Genomic DNA, 21,093 nt, shown 5'->3' with positions numbered 1-21,093 from the left:
AAGACCTGGGTCAGCTTTGGTATTTTTAGGACATAGAAGTTGCGCATTCCAGACAAGGTATCTTCCTCTCCCAGCGGAAATATACCTTAGATCTCTTGTCTAAAACTGGGATGCTTGGAAATCGCCCAAGTGATACTCCTGTAGAGGTAGGATGTTAACGGATAGTCAAAAATCCAAATTCGATCCGAGTTCGTATTCGTTTAAGAAAATCCATATTCGAAAAATCACTATCTGGAAATGATCCGAATCCGTCCGAAAACTAATCGGATACAAATATAGTTATCCCATTTTCCAACCGATTATAATCTGATTCATTTTAACTATCCGATGATAATAAAATATCCAAAACATATATCCGTATCCGTCTATCCCATTAAGTTACCTTATTGGATATTTTTATTTATAATTTTGTAAGTTAGGTAATGTGATTCTTTTTCTAAGTTTTCCATTGGTTTATATATATATTATATTTTTTTATTGATACATGCACTGTCCTATGTCATACATGGTAACATGAATTGCATATCCATTAAAAAAAACAAAAAATAAAATAAAAAGCCAAAAACGTGTCATATATGGTAACATGAATCACATGATGCATATCCATTAAAAAAATAAAAATTTCCTAGAAAGAAAAAAAAAACGTAAAAAGACAAACTCAAAACTCAAAAGACAAAAGCAATTGGAAAGCTGAAAGGACGAAAAGTTTTGAAGCCGGCAAGATGAGAAAACCTAACCCTCATCGACAAGATGAGATACTCTAACCCTCATCGACGACAACCTTAACCCTTCCGCCCACTGCATCAATGCATCTACAACCTTAGGCGACTCCAAGTCTCCAACAGCGGCGACTAGCGATTCCGGTGGCTGCGGCTCAGGCGACCCTGGCGACAGTGTGTTTCCTCATACTCTAGTGACAAGTATCCTGCGATCTTATTGTTACTCTATTTTATTCCTTGGACTCTGGTTTTCTTCTCTCTTTTACTACTTCTTATCTTCATCCTTCAACTATGATTTTATCCTCTTTTTAAAAAAAAAATTCTTATTCTGATTCTTCTTCCTTCGATTCTGGATTCTGGTTTTCCCTTCTTTTATTTTTTCTATTTCTTCTTTGTGCGATTCTGTTCTTTACTCTTTCTTTCCTTCTTACTCCAATTCTGTTTTTTCTTTTTATTCTTCATCATGCTACTCAGGTTTTCTATCACAGACGAAACCAATAGTAAGAAAAAGACTTCCCAAAGAGGACAACAAAAATAAAATCAGAGCTCCATCGTCTTCTTCTCCTCTCTCCCTCACTCCCTGATCTGTTCGTCTCTCCCTCACTCCTTGTCTCTGTTTTTACGGTAATCGGATAGAAAGCATTCGGATATTTGATATCCGCTTGCTAAACGAATCGAATCGGATAATATCCGAAATCCATTTAAAAAATCGAATTTGAATTTGACACAACTTCTACACAACCGGCAGATAAATGGGTTGAATTCGGATAACAGATTGATAAACTGTTAGCTATATGGCCAGAATACCCTGGGGGTATTCTGGTCCTCTTTCTTTTGTTATTTTATTTATTTTGTACATGTGGTTTAGTCCCACATTGCTAATGTACAATTGTTTCATTCTTCATTATGATTATAAATAAAGATGTGCTTGGGATGACTAAATCATCCAAGCCTTTCCCTAATTTTAAATCTCTCAACATGGTATCAGAGCTGATTTCGAATTAGGGACCAACCCCATCGATTTTTTTTCTCCTTCTTCTCTCCTCCATCGTTTTTCCCTTCTTCTCCCTCCTTGTTTCTCCCTTGTTCTCCTTTTTTCCTAAGGGCAGCACTACAAGAGGTGGTCGTATGACTTAGGTGCTGCCCCTCCCAACCTCTTTTTTATGTTTTCTCCATGATCAATTCCTGCTCGATAGCTGCTGGACTCTACCTGCGATTTTGAAGTCTTCAAGTTTTTTTCAGAAGATCAGCCCCTACCATTATTGCAGGCTGTTCTTCCCTTATTGGAGCTTCTTCAGCACCCTTTCCAGCATCTATTCAGCATATATATCCTCCTTCATTGAAGACCTCCACTCCCAATCAATCTCCATCTTCAGGGATTTTTCCAAAACCCTGACAATTGTCGACTTTGGGTGTGGGGCTGCTTGTTGCTGCTACACTTTGGCTCTACTTCTGCAGGGCTACTTCTACACTTACAAGGACACACTCGACTGGAATTTGGGCCTTCACAGTTCAGTTTTGAAGACCTCTCTAAGATCGATATACCATCACAGGTGTTTTTTCAAGACCCTGACATCCATCGATCTTGGGGGCTGCTACTGCCTATTGGACCTATATTTCTGCAGGTTATTTTCTCCATTATACAGGGTCAATCGACTTCAGTTGCTGCTATTTACCTGCAGTTTTATCCCTCTCTTGTCCCTTTATCGATTTCCACAATTCAGGTTTTTTTCCAAAACCCTGCAAATATCGATATAGGGTTCTTCTTGTGCTGCTGGTTCTGATTTTTGGAGAGGTGATTCAGCCTTTAATTTGAGGATAGTTTTGGTTTAATTTGCTTCCATTATGGGGGATTCGATCACTTCTTCAGCCACTTCAGACCAGTCACTTCATGATGGTCACAGCAAGACAGAGTACCACAGCTTCCCACCCAATCCTATTAAACTGGATGGCTCGAATTATCTTCTATGGTCCAGATCTGCCTCTTTTGCTATTGCAGGCCGTGGTCTCACCAGTCATATTAATGGCACTTGTGTTATGCCTACTGAACAAGGGCCTACTCAGGAAAAGTGGTTTGCCAATAATGGTGTTCTGATGTCTTATCTGTTAGGCTCTATGACTTTAGATTTACAGCATAACTTTCTTCTTCTGGACACTGCCTCTCAGATTTGGGCTGCATGCAAGGAAACATATGGGCAGCTTGGCAATGATGCCCAAGTATATGAAATCCGAAAGAAGGTCCTTCACACCACTCAGGGAGACCTTTCAGTGTCAAAATACTATGCTACTCTCCGCAGTCTGTGGCAGCAGTTGGACCATTTCTCAGACTTTCACCCTACTACAGTGGCTGATATTGCTTCCTATAAGAAGCACGTGGATAAGATCAGAGTCTATGACTTTGGGCTGGTTTGAATGTGGAGTATGAACAGATCCGTGTTCAGGTGTTGGGCCATAAGCCTTTTCCCACACTTGAACAATCATATGCATTGGTGTCTTCTGAGGAGAACCGGAGGGCTGCTATGTTGCACCCTCCTATTACAGACAGATCAGCTCTCAAGGCTGCTGCCCCTGCCACTCCTGCTCCTAGTGGCACTGCTTCTCTTGGTGATTCTACTACTGGGTCTGTTGTTTGTGAGTAGTGTCACAAACCTTACCACACCAAGGAAAAGTGCTAGAAACTTCATGGGAAACCGGCTGACTTTGAAGCTAAAAGGGCTGCCAAGACCAAGACAAAGACTAAGACCAAGGCCCATCAGACTGAGACTGTTACTGCGGCCCCTGCTACTGACCCTGGTCTATCCCAGGATGATCTACAGGCACTCCTTCGTATGCTGAGGTCTTCCGCTGCTGCTGCCTCTACTACATCAGCTACTGCCAATTCTTCTGCTACTTCAGGTTCCCACTTTGCCCGGTCAGGTATTCCATTTGGGGGTCATTGTGCTTCTGTAGCTTCACATCCTTGGATCATAGATTCTGGGGCTACAGATCATATGACCGGTTCCTCTGGATTGTTTCATAGATATTCGCCCACTTCTGGGAAAGACAAGGTCAAGGTAGCTGATGGTTCCCTTTCTTCTATATCTGGAAAAGGAATCATCAACTGCACTTCCTCTCTTCCATTAACTTCTGTTTTGCATATTCCTAATTTTACTACTAACCTTCTTTCCATTAGTAGTATTACTCGTGATCTTAACTGCAAAGTCACTTTCTTTCCTTCTCATTGTGTGTTTCAGGATCTGGACTGTGGGAGGACGATTGGATTGGGTAAAGTGTAGGGTGGGCTGTACCTGCTTGATGATGGTCGCTTCTCTCCATCACCATTGCCTTCTCCACTACACCAAAACTCCATGGTCTCTTCTGAACTCTACCAGTGGCACTCTAGGTTAGGTCACCCCCCTTTAGAAATTTTAGCACATTTATTTCCTAGTTTGGTCACCCTTCGTACTAAGGATGATTTTTTTTGTGAGGCGTGTGTTCTAACCAAACCGACACGTTCAAATTATCCTATTTTAAATAAAAGGAGTTCTTCTTGCTTTCAATTAGTGCACTCTGATGTTTGGGGCCCTAATCGTAAACCCTCTATTTCTGGTCATCGGTAGTTTGTCTCTTTCACTGATTGTCATTCTAGGCACACATGGGTGTATCTTTTGCACACAAAAAATCAGGTTTTTTCATGTTTTCAGCGCTTTCATAAAATGGTCCAAACTCAGTTCCAGGCTACTCTCAAAATATTGAGAAGTGATAATGGGACAGAGTATAAAGAATCACAATTTAAAAAATATTTGGCCGACCATGGAATCATTCATCAAATTAGTTGTGTTGATACCCCTGCCCAGAATGGTGTGGCAGAAAGGAAAAACCGCCACTTGTTAGAAATGGCCAGAGCTTTGATGTTTGCGAAAAATGTCCCGTCTCAATATTGGGGGGATGCGGTTCTTACGGCGGCCTATCTCATCAATAGGCTGCCCTCTAGGGTACTCAACTCCCGTTACCCCTCTGATATTTTGATTGGTAATTCCTCCTTTATTGTGCCTCCCAAGGTGTTTGGTTGTGTGTGTTATTCTAGAGATACCAAATCTCCAGGCAAACTTGAACCTCGGGGGCTCCGTTGTATTTTCTTGGGTTATTCTCTCCAACCCAGAAAGGCTATAAATGCTACCATCCCCCTTCCCGCCGTACCGTGGTTAGTATGGATGTTATTTTCCATGAGTCCATTTCTTATTATTCTTCGCCACCTCTTCAGGGGGAGAGTCTTGGTGAAGATGTGGCTTTCGAAATTCCTTTACGAGAGGTGCCTCGCTCGTGCCCTTTACCACCTCACGCTGTCACCCTTTACCACCACCGCCGACCTTTTGGATGCTTCCCATCCAACTTTGGATGCTTGCCCATCCTACTTTGGAGACTGCCAACAACCTCGGCTGTTCCCCCCTCACCTAATGGGAATCCTTTACAGGGGGAGACCATAGAAAATACTGATGTTAATATTCCTATTCAGGGGGAGTTGACTCCTGTCCAAAGAACTATTGGTGAATTTCAGAAGAGAATTGACAACTCCAACATGATCACCTATACAAGGGGCAGATCCACCAGACGGCAGTTGCATCCCACTGTAGCACCAGTACCCATCCAATTGCCGGCTCCAGACACAAATCCTATATCTCCTGGTAATCCATCTCCTTTCGACCTACCTATTGCACTTCGCAAAGGTACTAGGACTTGCACTTTACATCCCATATCTCATTTTGTTTCTTATAACTCTCTTTCTCCCTCTTTTCGTGCATTTGTATCTTCTCTTTCCTCTATCTCGATTCCTAGAAATTGGCAGGAAGCATCTACAGATGGAAAGTGCAAGGAAGCAATGTTGGAAGAAATGAGAGCACTACACAAAAATAATACGTGCGATCTTGTGGCTCTTCCTCCAGGGAAAAAACCAGTGGGATGTAGATGGGTCTTCGTGGTCAAACAAAAAGTTGATGGCTCGGTGGATAGGTATAAGGCACGTCTGGTTGCAAAGGGGTTCACTCAGACTTATGGAATTGACTATCAGGAGACCTATGCACCAGTGGCAAAGCTCAACACCGTCAGGGTGTTATTATCTTGTGCTGCGAATCTTGGGTGGGATCTTCAGCAGTTAGATGTAAAAAATGCTTTCCTCCATGGAGAGCTTGAGGAGGAGGTATATATGGACATTCCACCATGTTTTTCTGATGACAGCACTAAGGGCAGGGTTTGTAAATTGAAGCGTGCCCTTTATGGTTTGAAGCAGTCACCTAGGGCCTGGTTTGGCAGATTTCATAAGGCTATGATTTCAGTAGGTTACAAGCAGAGCAATGCTGATCACACTTTGTTTATCAGATGACTTGGTAACAAGGTTACTCTTCTCATAATCTATGTGGATGATATTGTGGTCACGGGTAATGATGATGCTGCAATCAGGGATTTGAAAATTCTTCTTGGCCGTGAGTTTGAGGTCAAAGATCTTGGTCCCCTAAAATATTTTCTAGGGATAGAAGTTGCTCGATCTTCAAAGGGCATCTTTCTTTCTCAAAGAAAATATGTCCTTGATCTATTGACTGAGACAGGGCTACTTGGCTGTCATCCTTCAGATACTCCTATGGAAGCTACTACAAAACTTAGGGAGAAAGAGGATGAGCCTGTTGACAAGGGTGCTTATCAGCGATTAGTGGGCAAACTAATCTACCTTTCTCACACACGCCCTTACATTGCAGTTGCTGTAAGTTTGGTGAGTCAGTTTATGCATGATCCCTATTCCTCTCATATGGATGCAGTCCGTCGTATTTTGAGGTATTTGAAGTCTGCTCCGGGAAAGGGAATCCTTCTATCTCCCAATGGTCACTTGAAGATTGAAGACTATACTGATGCCGATTGGGCTAGATCTCCTGACAGGAAATCTATCTCTGGCTACTGTTCCTTTGTGGGTGGGAACCTTGTCACATGGCGTAGCAAAAAGCAGAATGTTGTGGCAAGGTCTAGTGCTGAAGCCGAGTTCCGCGCAATGGCACAAGGAATTTGTGAACTTCTGTGGCTTAGAGGATTATTGCAAGATATTGGTGTTGTTGTCCATCTTCCTATGATGCTTTATTGTGACAATAAAGCTGCCATTAGCATTGCTCATAACCCTGTCCAGCATGATCGTACTAAACACGTGGAGGTTGACCGTCATTTCATCAAGGAGAAGCTTGAAGCCGGCCTCATTTGTGTTCCCTTTGTGAAGTCCACTGATCAACTGGCTGATGTGTTCACTAAGGGGCTGAGTAGCAAGCTGTTTCATCCTTTCTTAGTCAAGTTGGGCATGCATGATATATATGCACCAACTTGAGGGGGAGTGTTAGCTATATGGCCAAAATACCGTGTGGGTATTCTGGTCCTCTTTCTTTTGTTATTTTATTTATTTCGTACATGTGGTTTAGTCCCACATTGCTAATGTACAATTGTTTCATTCTTCATTATGATTATAAATAAAGATGTGCTTGGGATGACTAAATCATCTAAGCCTTTCCCTAATTTTAAATCTCTCAACATAAACGAATTCGAATTCAGATAGTGCCCAATTCGATTCGAATTCAATCCGTTTACATCCCTATGTAGAGGCCAACACCCATTTAAAAAGCAAGGATGGAGAACCTGTTGATAAGGGAAAGTACCAGCGGCTGGTTGGTCGACGAATTTATCTTTCCCATACTCGGCCTGATATAGCACATGCAGTGAGTCTTGTAAGTTAATATATGCATGATCTGCGTGACACACATCTAGAGGCAGCATTTCGTATCCTTAGATATTTGAAGTCAGCCCCAGGGAAGGGGGTTCTTTTCTCATCACATGGCCATATGAAAGAAGATGCCTTCACAGATGCCGATTGGGCTGGTTCACTAGATGATCGCAGGTCAATGACAGGCTACTGCACTTTTGTTGGGGGTGACATGGTGAAATAAGAAGCAGACTGTGGTTGCAAGATCGGGTGCGGAAGCTGAATTCTGTGCCTTGGCACATGGTATTTGTAAGCTGCTTTGGCTTAAAGGTCTTCTTCAGGATTTAGGTGTCCCTCCACAACTGCCTATGATGTTGTACAACGATAGTAAGTCTGCCATCAGCATTGCTCACAACCCCGTCCAACATAATAGGACCAAGCATGAGGAGATCGACTAAGGACTTATTTGTATACCCTTTGTTAAGTCTGCAAATCAATTGGCAGATGTCTTTACCAAGGGTTTTAGTAGTAAGGTTTTCCATTCAATTGTTTCCAAGTTGGACACGTGTGATATCCATGCACGAACTTGAGGGGGAGTGTTGTAATACGGGTACAAGGGTAGAGTTGTCCTAGGGATATATTTGTCATTGTACCTGTTCTAAATCCTCCTATTCTCTATTATAAATCAAGCTGGCTTGTGTCCCATATGACACAAGTCATTATTATCTCCCAAGAATTTCGCCATCTTCAAATAATTGACCAAGGTTACCCCATCGATGGACCTAAAATCACCATTGGTCAACTCTAGTCGAATCTCGGTACTCAGCCCACTGATATACCTCAGAATCCGTTGCTGGTCTATCTCCTGAAGTCGGCAACTCGAAGACAATTTAAGGAATTCTATTGTGTAGTTATCCGCATCCTTGCTTCCTTGGTGAAAATTAACTAGTTTGTGAAAAACCTTCTCATAATTAGGAGGGACAAGCTTCTCATTCAGAATCTGCTTCATGGCCTTCCCAATTAGTAGCGGGTTCAAGTCGTTTGATAAGACTCGAATGTAGTTACATCATCCCACCATAAACATTCAAATCCAATAAATTTGGTGAGGATCAGCTCACATTTTTTCTCATTCGGAAAGGATTTATAAGCGAAGATCCTTTCAACTTAAAGTAAGCCAATCAAGGAAATCCTCTGGCCCTTCTCACCACCAAAGACTGGAACCTCAATCTTGATGCCATAGTCCCTGTTTGAAAATTGCCGTGTAACATACTGGGGTATAGCCAGATCGGATTGCTGACTCTGAGGTGTATCCTCGATCTATAAGGTACCAAATTGAACTGGTGTAGACGGTCCAACTTCTTGTTTGCCAGTCCTTCTCATGAAGGCATGAAACTCCGTAAAGAGACTCTGTGTTTCTTCCATGAACTTTTCAAGCTTGGCCTCAGTCTTCTGCAGACTCCCAACTAGTTCCCAATATAACTTGTGCAACTTGGGACTGGTGATGTGGGATTGCACTGGCATGGTTTGTAATTGCCAAAAAAAAATTGGCTGTAATACCAATTGATGTCGTCCCGGGTTCCAAAAACCCTTAAATGGGATCATTGTGGACCCACAAGAATGATGAATAGTTCAACTTAATGGTTAAGTAGCACAACAGTAAATATATTGAAGTCCAAGACCAACAGGAGAGCAGAAATAGAGTGTGGGCTTAACAGGACACAAAAGTGTTAAGTAAAGGGAATTTATGTCAATACGAAGATAAGGTTAATAATATTGAAGTTTGTCTCCTATCCTTGTTCACAATAAGGAACCAGTGCTAGAAGAAACTGGTTCGAAGAAGAAATCTCCTCCACTATAGGTCGGATCGGGTTAGGGATTTAGGGAGTAATCGCAATTGCTGATCCTCTTAAGTATCAAGTACCAGCAGCCTAAACAAATTGAGGAAACTAAGGAGGAACTCTTCTGCAACCAACACTGGTGGTAGAGGGAGAAGCAGTTTAATGTAGTGACTTTGCTCTTACATAACCAACAGAGTTTCAAGCGGGGGCTTCCTGGGCTGAATCCTCCTTAAGGTAAGTGGCAACACCCCAAATCTGGAGATGAAGGCTTAACCATAGTTCAAAATCTTGATGAAATTTCAAATATTTCGGTCAAGCCGAAACAAAATGCCTTGCCGAATTGAAAAAATACAAAGTTTCGGTCGAAATTTCGGCGAGATGTCAAATTTTGACTATTTGCAACATCTCACCAAAATTTCGACCGAGAGCTCTCTGGAAGTCCCATTTCGTAAGTGCAAGATGTGGAGGACTATACTTGTTCCTTCTCCTAGACTAGGACGTGGCATTCATATGTCCTACAGTCAGAGGACAATGCACGTAGGCTCCATCGGACTATTAGTGGGATTGATTTTGGACGGCCCAGTAATTATAACTAGTAGACACTTGACTTGTATCAGGAGAGTATATTGAGGTCATCCAAATTATGTACTTAATATTATGACTTATGAGTCATTGACTTTATGTTTGTATGATTTACTTGTTTAAATTGCTTATTATGTTCTCTAGTACTTAAACAATGTGTAATTTAGGATTCAACCGTATACTACCGATCAAGGGTGCAAATCCAAAACACCAATTTGGGTGCCTATGTTTTGCAATTTGAACATTTACATGTGTTTATATGGCCTAAATAGGGTTTTCATGAAGTTTCAGGCCTTAATTCGGCCTAAAACCCACTGAAATGACCAACCGAAATCCTGCACAAAAAATATCAAATTTCGGGGACATTTCGCCGAAATTACCGTATCTCGGATATTTCGGTAAGGCTGAAATGCCCTGCCGAAACGAGATTTAATACTATGGGCTTAACATGAGGGAGATCCATGAACTTTCTTATTGGCTGTTTCTATTGTTAGTTGCATAACAAGGACATGCACAAATAGAATGAAAAGAAAGAGAATAAGGGAGGGAATAGATATAAGAAATTAGATGATAAACAAACAGAAGGCAATAAAAAAATCAGATCTGAATCGAGAGAGAGAGAGACAAAGAAGATCAGGGGAGGAGAGAGAGGGATGCGGAGCTTGGCAGCCAATGGTTTCAACTAAAAAAAATTTCATTCCAAATCTAAATCTTTCCAACGATGGACTACATGCATCTATTTAAAGAGTTGTAAACAAGAAACCAAACCTATTAAAACTCTAAAACTGAAATAAGATTGACCTCAAACTCTACCTCTACTAGCTAACGACGACTCTAAGAAGATAAAGATAAATAGAAAACAAATTACATAAATATCTATAATTATCCCTAGGCGTAACTGCATCACAATGTCTCCGTGCTGCTAGAGATAGATTGTATTCAATCCATTTGTAAGATTGAAAAATGGTAATTGAACCTTGAAGCAAGAGAATACCCTTGTATGGAGTCATGGAAGCCATAGTTGTCAAGGCGGCAAGGTGACCCAAGGCGGTGGAGGAGTGCCTAAGCGCTTAGGCGACCAAGGCGCCCAAGTGTGCTTTTTTATTTCGCCTCTTTTCTAACATTATTTAGTATGTTACAATATATACCTTATACCATCAAAAATCAACATTAAGCCACATCAAGTCATCAAAAATCAACATTAAGCTACATCATGTCATCAAAAATCAACATAGAACTAGAAGACAGCAGAACTGAAGAAGCAAGCTATTGGAAGTTTGAAACAATCAAAACATATAGTTGGTTTTTACTGTTCTTGGAATTGGTCATTATCATGGTATATAACTAGTCTCACATTTGGTTTATACAGTTCTTAAAAAATATGATCTTATCTATAAGTAATTAAACTGCTCTCGATTTAAAGAAGTGTTCTTGTTCTCTAAGAAGTTTGACTGGTCAAATGATTTTATTTTTACATGAGATGCTGCTGGGATGCAGTGTAGGGGGATGTTCATGAGATGCTGCTTGTCATGGCCCTTTCTGATCCATGTAGCTGACCCCATTTAGTTGGGATAAGGTTATGGTTGTTGTTGTTGTTGTTGTTGTTGTATGAGACTTTTTGTATTAGGTAGAGCACAAAACCAGCTTTCCAACAAATCCAAGATTGCTTAAATTTGATTTACATTGGACGAGTTATGTTCCGGTCAAACCTTATTTGGTATGCGTAAATGTTGTCAAAATTGCTCTAAATGAAAATATTTTTTTAGATATTAAAAAAAATGAATATTTTACAGCTCTTCTGGTTTTTAGCAATGTTTTACTATATTAAGATTTATGTAATTTTTATATTTGAGAAAAACCCCAACATTAGAAAGTTGAAAATTTCACCTACCGCCGAAAATCCAGTTTTTGTTGTTGAACTGGGGGGTTGACTGTTTATCCTTTTGGAATTTTATTTTTTAACTATTTTTATTGGATTCAAATATGAGGTATTTGCTTATTTATGAATAATATCTTAAGTTTACTTAAATGATATTTGGCATAAATAAGGGCTAAGACATTCAATACCACTAAGGCGACAACTGCCTAAAAGGGCGTACCCAGTGCACGAGGCTCCCGCCACTGCGGAGTCTGGGGAGGGTCATAATGTAAGCAGCCTTACCTCTGCTTTCGTAGAGAGGCTGTTTCCAGACTTGAACCCGTTACCACTTGGTCATAATGGAGCAACCTTACCGCCTAGACCCCCCAAAATCTGCCTGGACATCTAGGTGGCGCCTAAGTGATGCCTTGACAACTATTATGGAAGCTCAGGTAGCCTTTCATGTAACTGATGGCCGACAAGTACCTTGGTGATCATTAATAAAAATGGCCTAGTTCGCCCAGTTTCCGTGATAAAAATGTCCACAAATTACTTTGCGCATGCCATGGGAAGAGCTAAACAGGGAACTGAATTGCTTGCCAGGAGCAAGAAAGAGACGAGCTACAGAAGAGAGGAGGTCGACAGAGGAAAGGTAATGAGTCTGGTTTTCATGTAGATGACAGTGTTCAAGAATACATAGCTAAATATGTTGAGATGGATAAGTTGCAAGGCTAGAAAAGATAAGATCAGAACGATGCATGGGATTCAGCGTTGGCAGAAACAGTTAATATGACAAGGAAAAATATGGAGATTGAACACTAAATCAATTAAGAGAAACATGAAGGCTATAATGGAGATGGGCAAAGGCACACAGGGCACTTATTGAGGTAGTTGGCAAACCCTTACAACTTGCTAATAAAAAAATACATGACCCAAACAATAGACCAGGATGTGTAGACAAGAGGGCTATGTTACCATCGGTAGTTTTCAAAGTAGCTTGGAGCTTTGAGTTACTCTTTCATTTGGAATTTTGATGGCTGAGATTCAGAACCATCGTTAGCAAACTTGAGAATTGTATTGTACAGTGTAAAAGCCTATCATTAGCTGGACAAAATGTTTGACTAAAATGGGACAAGGTCATGATTTTGTAACTATATTACATGCCATTAGTTATATTAGGATCTATTCAGCATAATATCCATAATTATTGATCATCGCCTCATCAACGACAAAAAAAAAAATGCATTAACTAAAGAACACAAGATAATAATAAACAGGTCACTAAGATTTCAGACAGGTAAATGAAACCTTCATGACAAATTGACAGTGCCTCTTACCCTAGCCCTTCATGCTGTCCAGGTGCTAAAACCGATGCATAGGTTTTATTTCCTCGATCTCGGGATATGAAGATCTGCAGTACCAAAAAGATGGACCAGATCACCAAGAGTAAATTAAATGGTCCAATAATAAATTCAAGATCCCAACAGCCAAACAAACAAAGCATGAGATTTTGGAGAAGCAACACAGTAGGTGAGGGTTCTCCCACCGCTGCTTCCATAATGGCGCTGCTGATGCTGTTGCCAACGCTGACGCTGATGTCACTGCCCCCATCGCAGCTCCACCGGTGGCTACTGCTGGCAATAGTGTCTCAACCGTATTCCATCTTGAGCCGCATTGACCAAGGCGGTTCGATACAAATTTTTTCTTATTATTCATTTCGTATTGCCCATGTCTTGCATTGCTAGGTGCCTAACGTGATACGTATCAAGACTTTATATCTTGCTTCCCATACCATTATTTGTTCCAAAGAGAGGGAATTGCATTTTGAATCTAAGAATAATTTTGAGCAACATCACATCAGATTTATGTATGTTTTCTTATGTTATATATATAGGCCGTACCCAGTGCACAAGGCTCCCGCGTTTAGCAGGGTCTGGGGAGGGTTAAATGTACGCAGCCTTACCCCTGTTTCCAGAGAGGCTGTTTCCAGGGCTTGAACCCTTGACCAAGGGTTCAGCAAGTGAGCACTTGACCAACACGCCAAGCACAACCTTATGTAAAAGGAAAAACTCTTCACCAATGAAGCCCTCAAACAAAAATGTCAAAGAAGCTTAGAAAATTCAGGACAGATGATCATAAAATACACATTAACATGTATGCAGCTAGAATATCACAAAGGAGGAAAATTCACCGAGAACTGATTAGCCATGACAGGAGATGCTTCACGTAAACCAGGAATAATTTGCCATTGCCTGAACTCCCCTCTAAAACCTCTTGATATGCTACCACTCCTGTGATAAAGGTAAAGGAACCCAATCAAATCAATAGCACCGATTATGGTAGACTAAAAGAGGTCACGTCCAAATTCACTGGTTACATACCCCATACCCCCAAGTGGAACCCCTTGGGATGCCGAGGGCTTGCAACTTTCCCGCGTGAATGGATCAATAGGTGCTTTCTGCGAAGAGTAAATTCAGCTTTTCATATTTCATTAGACAGGAGTTTCAAAACTCGTACTCAGGTTGAGACCATTTATCCACCTGTAAACATCTTATGGGTGGAGTTAAGTCCCCACAGAGATAAGGAAAAAAGTATTAAGTTCATACATATATCAACCAGGAATAAGGGAATTACCCTTCCCTGAGAAGCCTCTTCTCTGACATATGACCAAAGACGAAAGCCGAGCCCTACCTGAAATTTTGGTTTCAAAGAGCAGAGGAACAAGAAGGTGAGAACAAGACAAAAAAAAACTCACCACACATGTTAAGATATGCACAGCTTTGTTTTTTTCATCCGTTAAATAAGATGAGGATTTAAAGAAGAGAATATCTCACCATCTTTATTGCCTCCACAAATGTGACACTAAATTCTTTGAGTATATTAGCATGGCTATTTAGTCTCCTCCTCCATGCTTCTTCTGGTGGGGCAGCACTGTCAAAGTCCAACTAGGACCATGGATAAGTAGATAATATTAGTGAAATCGAAGCAAAAGAACATAGAAACAGTGCTTGTAAGTAAAAGATATCAAATTTTGGGATACTAAAGCATCTCTCTCTCTCTCTCTCTCTCTCTCTCTCTCTCTCACACACACACACACACACACACACACACACGAGAGGGATATGACCGAACCTAATCCCATATTTGTTGAGGTCTGGGATCAGCTTAAACTCCGGGACAAAAATAAACTCAGACTAATTGTTATTAACTGCAAAACATAGAGGTCTTCTGGAAATCAAAACTTGATATCCAACTTTTATTGCTTATTACTTTAGAGAGAAATGACAAGGGCCAATGTTTAAAGTGGAGTAAATGGGAATATGCAATATTAGTCTTGAATGAGAAAGCCCCCAACTCCTTGCAAACCCAAAAAGCTAAAGTGAATCGGGATAAAACAAAAGGGCTTTCCATTCTCCTCATGTTCTCAACAGCAAGATTTTGGCGGTTAAAAATGATCTTGGCCTTCTACTCAGCCCCATTACTAGCTTCTTATATAGTATTGGAAAATTTTCAATTACCTGATTGAGTACCCAAAATAAAGTTGCCTAACAAAGGCGCCTCTGTTAATAACAACAGTCCCACAAAGGGACCTGAAAAGCATCCTCTAATTGACCAGACAAATAAAACCATGAAAATGAAGGTTCTTATGATAAAGAGTAAATGCATCATACCATAGGAATGTCAGTTCAGAAAAACAACAAGCAGAGGCAACAAAAAATTGAAACTTTGTACGAGTAAGATGAAGTTCACAGAGCTAAACTTTTGGAATGCAAACTTTTTCTGGACTTCAATATAGTAGGAAGCCGGAACTGCCACAAACTACTGATGGGTTATTGTGTTTCAAGGCTGCATTATCTAATTAATGAGGTGTAGAATATTTTTTTATTAACTCACACACCATTCACCATTATAAAGTCCACAAGTATATTACAGTGAATCTGTTTCTCTATCAGTTCCCCACTCCCCCCCCCCCTCTTCAACGTTGGATGGTTGGAGTTATTATGCTGTTGTACATTCATACTTCTTTCTCGTAATAATTTTGTTTCTCTTCTGTGTCTTTTAATCCGCATTAACAAAAGCTTCTTGCTTTTCTGAAAGAATGATAACAATGGTGAAATGGCTATCGAAGTTCTCACACAGACATGTTATAGAGCAGTAACAGAAGGACACCAATCAATCTGATCAGACATAGACATAAGAAATAAAAAAAATTCAAAAGATTTAAAGCTCAGTGAAGAGCTCACCAATTGCAAGGTCGCCTTGTTGACATACTCTTCGGGAGGCCACGAATGCTTTCTACAGCTGAAGAGGTTTCCGCTAACCATGTTGAATCAAATTCTATCCCACAGAGATTACACAAACAAAACTTCTTCGAATAAAAGTTCTCACGATCATAAATTAACAAGTCCCTGGTGGTCAAGATGGCAACAAACTTCACAGGAACCCAAAACAGATAAAACAAGATTCCACTTTTGCAAGATTCCACAAGTTTGCTTCACTTCTGAACCAACATAGGTCTACGACAACTTCAAATCAGCGTTACTTCAGAGTACAGATCTTCACTTTCTAATCCTCCCAAAGAGAACACGCTTCCCTCCGATTCCGAAATTCAATAACGTCCAAAACCGTAAAAAATAACAAACTTCTCCGATAATCCAAATCAACAAACGAATCCTTCATCAACTAGAACTTACACAACGAAAGCAATTCTTCATCAACTCCATCTCCTCCATAACTCCATCAAAATGTATCCTCTAGCTCAAACTAAAACGGAAAACCTACGGTCCAATTGAAACTCAATAACCAAAAACCTCGTCCAAAAATAGGAGTACTAGATCACAAAAACACCAAAACCGTACTGAACAGAAATGAGAGACAAACTCCAACTCACCAAAGCTGAAAAACAAGAGAAATTCAAATCGCTACAAAAGCGCTAATAAAGGAAACTCTTGGGAACCGAAAGATCAGCAAAAGTACTTTTTACGGATATCATAAGAAAATCAGAGAGGTCTTCGAGAGTTGCGTGGCGAATTGCAGGTCGGACGCTTATACAGGAGAATCCGAACAACGATCTCTGCACGCGCTATATGTGTTCTGCAGATCGTCTCGAATTTATTGCTTACTTCTTATGAATTTTATGAGAGACCATTTCTTTTCAGTTCCTTTCTTTCTAGAAAGAGAGGAAAGGAAAAGAAAAGAAAAGAAAAGAGAAACTTGTTCGTCAGTATTATAATCCTTATTTATATGCGTGAGATGAGACTGAGCAAGAGCAAAAAGGAGCAATTTTCAGCTCTGATGTAAACACTGTTACGGATACGGGAAACGCTATTCGCTGTGTCCGTAATGGACTAGTCCGCTTTCAGGGAACGTGTGAAACCTGAACTGTGACATGTGTTGGCTCGGCTTTACTCTTCTACTATGAATTTACTAGAATACCCTTCACTGCTACAAGTTCTAGTAGTTATTTGCCCTATCATTTCAGATAAATAGTTCCAATCTAACGGTTTTCGTATGATGAAAAGAGTTCAAGTCGTCTTGTCTTTATCAAGTCGGTGGATCTATACATCGTTTTAACGATTCTAACGGTGTAGATTGTTTCAACATCATTCCGTTATCTTGAGAAGACTCCGAAGCAAAGGTTCCGCACTGGGGTCTAATAATGCCGTTATCTAGTTAAATATTCCAAAGTAATGGTTTCCAACTCAGGGTCTAATCTAATCTATCATTGCTGAGTGTTGGGTCTTTTTTGTCTTGTCTTTTTTGAGCCGCCAGTGACAGTGTCAATGACTCAAACCGGCCCACCCATACACCGACCAACTGCCGACTGAGTCATTGAGTCCACTTATCCAAAAGAACCAGTCCAATTTCCAAGTCAAGGTTCTTGTCCTCCTCACGTGTTTTTTTTTTTTCTTAAGAAGAAAAAAACACTAACCGAACTCTTACAGAAGTAGATAATTTACTTATTTAACTACATCATGATCAGAATATATATACACTGTTGCAACCGAAATCTTCCTCCTTCGGTCTGGTTCAATCCAGCACACAATAGAACCAAAGGGTAGGGCGGATGAGTACCCTGGAATGGGTTTCGAGGGAGGACTCTGAGATGCCTAAGTCAGATCTCAGAGCAATACAGTAGTTAACGGGACCAGGATGGGAAGTTCTGTTCTGGAGCTCCAACGCCTTAAACTACCGAAATGATTTGTAGATGCTTACCCTCTTCTCTTCTTCTGTACTCTTATATATGACGATGTTTCCTCCTCTCTCCCTTCCTTAGGGTTACATATTCTTCAAGTCAGGTGGGAGATCCCAGCAGGAACCGATAACCGAATTTATCAATGATGTCAGTGATTGTGCCTCTGGCCGGCCACGTGTAAAGTTCGTTGTGCACTCTTCAGGCGTGAGGCTGTGGTTCAGGTTCAACCGGGTTATGGGTCCTTATTCTTTGGATCGTTCCCTAGTTCAGCCTTTTTACACAGTTCATATGGCATTGGTGGCCATATTCTGTATATATCATACGCAAAAACCATTATCACCAACTAAACAATAAATCTGCCAAAAAAATATAGAACGAATCCCATGACCAAACACAAAGCTTGGGTACTGGCACCATATCCTGCAAAATCTTAGAGTTAGTCAAAGTTTTAGCAACTTGTCACCCCTAATTGGCTAGTTCTATTAGTCCCTGAAGGAGATCTCGAACGTTTGCTTCAACTTCGTGGCATGTCAGAACATAATCCATACCTATCAAAACAAAACAACCTTAGAAAAATATCTCATAGGTTCAATCTACTCTGTTCAAGATGTCATTAGTAGTTCCTGCGCATATCAAAATGGGATAATTCAAGGTGGGCAGTAAAACACTAAAGCTGTGTCTAAACCAATATCATCAAACAAGTGAGATTGAAGCAAAGGAAGAAAAGACAACAGAGACAAATGTAAGCCCAAAATCCATCGATGAATGTTTTCCAAGACTAACAAAGGGTTGGGCTGAACACTACAAGCAACTACTTGATTTCTATGAAACCAAAAATAATGATAGCCACGACAGAAAATAACCAAGAACAGTCCTTGTGCAATAGACCCAAGGACTCAAACATGGAAATAGAAATAGACAACAAGAAATAACCAAAAAGAAATTCAGTCCTCAAACCCAATGGACCTGCAGACCACATTCTTTCAGAGAATTCACATGAGAGAAACAAATGCTAAATAGATTCCCTATGAGAATTACAGAAAACACAAGAAGTATCTAAAGATATTCATTTACCTAAAATGTCTCGCACAGGAATTGCATCATGAAACCCTTCAAAAGAAAATCTTAAATTTGAGATGAATCTTGTCCTCCTTGTTGTTGGTGAAACCTGATTTGGTCCAGAAAGTGTGGTTGAGAACTTCGGAGGGCCGTCTCGGCCTCGAAACTATCTCGGAATGCCGAAAACTGGCGGGGCTCCACGCCTTTGGCGTGCAGTGGTGTTGGGCTCATCGAGATCTTCGAAACGAGTACCTTTTGAGCCATGTGTTATGTTTTGCTCTGGCCTAGGTTTTTGGGCATTTTTGGGCTGGGGGCATTCGTGTACTTTTTAGGTTAGGGTTTTCTTATTTATTGTTCTTATCTCTTTGAGAGAGTAAGATGAGGGTTTTGTAATACTTCAGAGACATAGTGAAATCCGTTCTACTGCTCAGCTGTGGATGTAGCTTCCATATTGGAGGTGAACCACGTAAAATCTCTGTGTTGTGCGTTGTGTGTTCTTTTCTATTTTGTTTTTCTTCTGCAAATCGCCATTCTGGGCGTTGTTTTCGTAACACTCCTCACATTAGAAGGTGAAACACCATGGTATCCTATTCACAGTTTTAGGTATCGCTATCAAATCGATATGTATTTAGAAATGGAATTGATATGAGTCCATATCAGTCGCATTAGATGACTATGCCCGAAAGATATCGATATTGTATTGCATTTTGATAATTTTACCCTCCATCCATCCCTTATCCTTGCGTTTGGGTATCAATATGGATGTCAGCCAATATCGATACGGATATTGGTATCGCCTGTCGACACCTCAAAGAGTGTCAACTAGAGTCCATTTGGTGCGGGTAAATGGCAAATTTTGTTATATCTTTTCTCAGAGAGAAACCATTGTTGGGCCTTCCTAGACATGTGCTTCCAAAGGGCCTTCATCTTCTATAAATAGAGGACATTTTTGGCACTTCCTATGCTCATTCTAAGTGTTCCTACCTTCTTGTAGACTCTCTCCATACTCTGTTATGAAATTTTACATATTGTTTGAGAGCATTTTCTTCCTCTATTCACTGTGTTGATTGAGCATAGCATGAGAGTACCTCGATGAGGCCCTGTAAATGACTGCAACAACTATTGGAGGGCCTAAGAGGTTGTATCATCATGGGCATTGATTTACAAGAATCTTCTTACACCATGTAGGGTGAATACAATCTTACGGATAGTAACTGGTGACACCATTTAACCCCATCATCACTTTCATGTTGGTTTGGAGCAAATTACAATACCAAGGTGTGTTAGAATTCAAACGCTTTACAAGTGGAATACTATCAACAGTGACTTCTTATTGTTTATATCAATATTCCATCATACTAATCTCTCAAATCTTACGTGTTGTAATATTATAGTACAAATAATGATGAGTGTAGTTTGAAAACTGAGTTGAAGGAAATTGAAAAGATGCTAACTACTGTTAGATAAGATTCCATTTGGAAAAGAAAACTATAAACTACTTTGAACACGTACTCACTATCTTAAAGGTCTACATCATTATCGGGCAGTGAAGATATAAATATCTACCTCATTACCTCACAGGATCAAAACAAATGATAAAAACATAATAAAAACTGGTATTGATATATGTAAACATGTTTTTTACCAAAAAATATTGCACCGAGTTTCCCTTCATCCATGATGAATGGGATCCCATTCAGTCATTCACCACAAAGAGGAGAGGGCGGGAGAGGGTATCCGGAGGGTATTTTGAAATATACTAAAACCCTAAAGTGGTTTGTAAACTGTCCTCTATGGATGAAGAGAAACTTATAAAATATTTATGTAAACAAATAAAATTTTAAAATATAAGTATTATAATAGATTATTGGGTGAATCACCGGTGAGGCCGTGAGTGCTGATAGTTTTACAAATGAAAAACTAGATAGCTGTCGCATGCCACTTTATAATTAAATTATTACTTTTAGTCATTTTTAAAAAAAAATAGGGTTAAATTGGCTGCTGCCTGGGTTGCAACTATGTTCCTACTGCCAAATTGTAGATGCAAATTTGAAATCCAGAAGGGTATTTTAGAAAATACTAAAACCTAAGAGGGTAGGGCGTGATTGGGGACAGTAGAAACATGAGTTGCA

The 21,093-nt window shown here is 40.3% G+C and overlaps 1 protein-coding gene across 1 annotated transcript in view; it reads right to left on the bottom strand.

Annotated features, from left to right (window-relative positions):
* LOC122654057 (non-lysosomal glucosylceramidase) overlaps nt 1–16,524 on the bottom strand; it is a 42,989-nt gene extending 26,465 nt beyond the window's left edge. Inside the window, exons 1-6 of the mRNA XM_043848026.1 lie at nt 15,951–16,524; nt 14,541–14,651; nt 14,341–14,397; nt 14,088–14,164; nt 13,898–13,997; nt 13,044–13,117 (exon numbers count right to left, since the gene is read on the bottom strand). Coding sequence (XP_043703961.1) covers nt 13,044–13,117; nt 13,898–13,997; nt 14,088–14,164; nt 14,341–14,397; nt 14,541–14,651; nt 15,951–16,031 — 500 coding nt within the window. The 5' untranslated portion in view covers nt 16,032–16,524. The remainder of the gene's footprint in view (nt 1–13,043; nt 13,118–13,897; nt 13,998–14,087; nt 14,165–14,340; nt 14,398–14,540; nt 14,652–15,950) is intronic.
* Between the last annotated feature and the right edge of the window lie 4,569 nt (nt 16,525–21,093).

Source organism: Telopea speciosissima, chromosome 3, assembly GCF_018873765.1.
Source record: "Telopea speciosissima isolate NSW1024214 ecotype Mountain lineage chromosome 3, Tspe_v1, whole genome shotgun sequence".
Taxonomy (NCBI): Eukaryota; Viridiplantae; Streptophyta; class Magnoliopsida; order Proteales; family Proteaceae; genus Telopea; species Telopea speciosissima.
The sequence above is the reverse complement of the archived record's forward strand: the minus strand, read 5'-3'. Positions and strand labels throughout refer to the sequence as shown.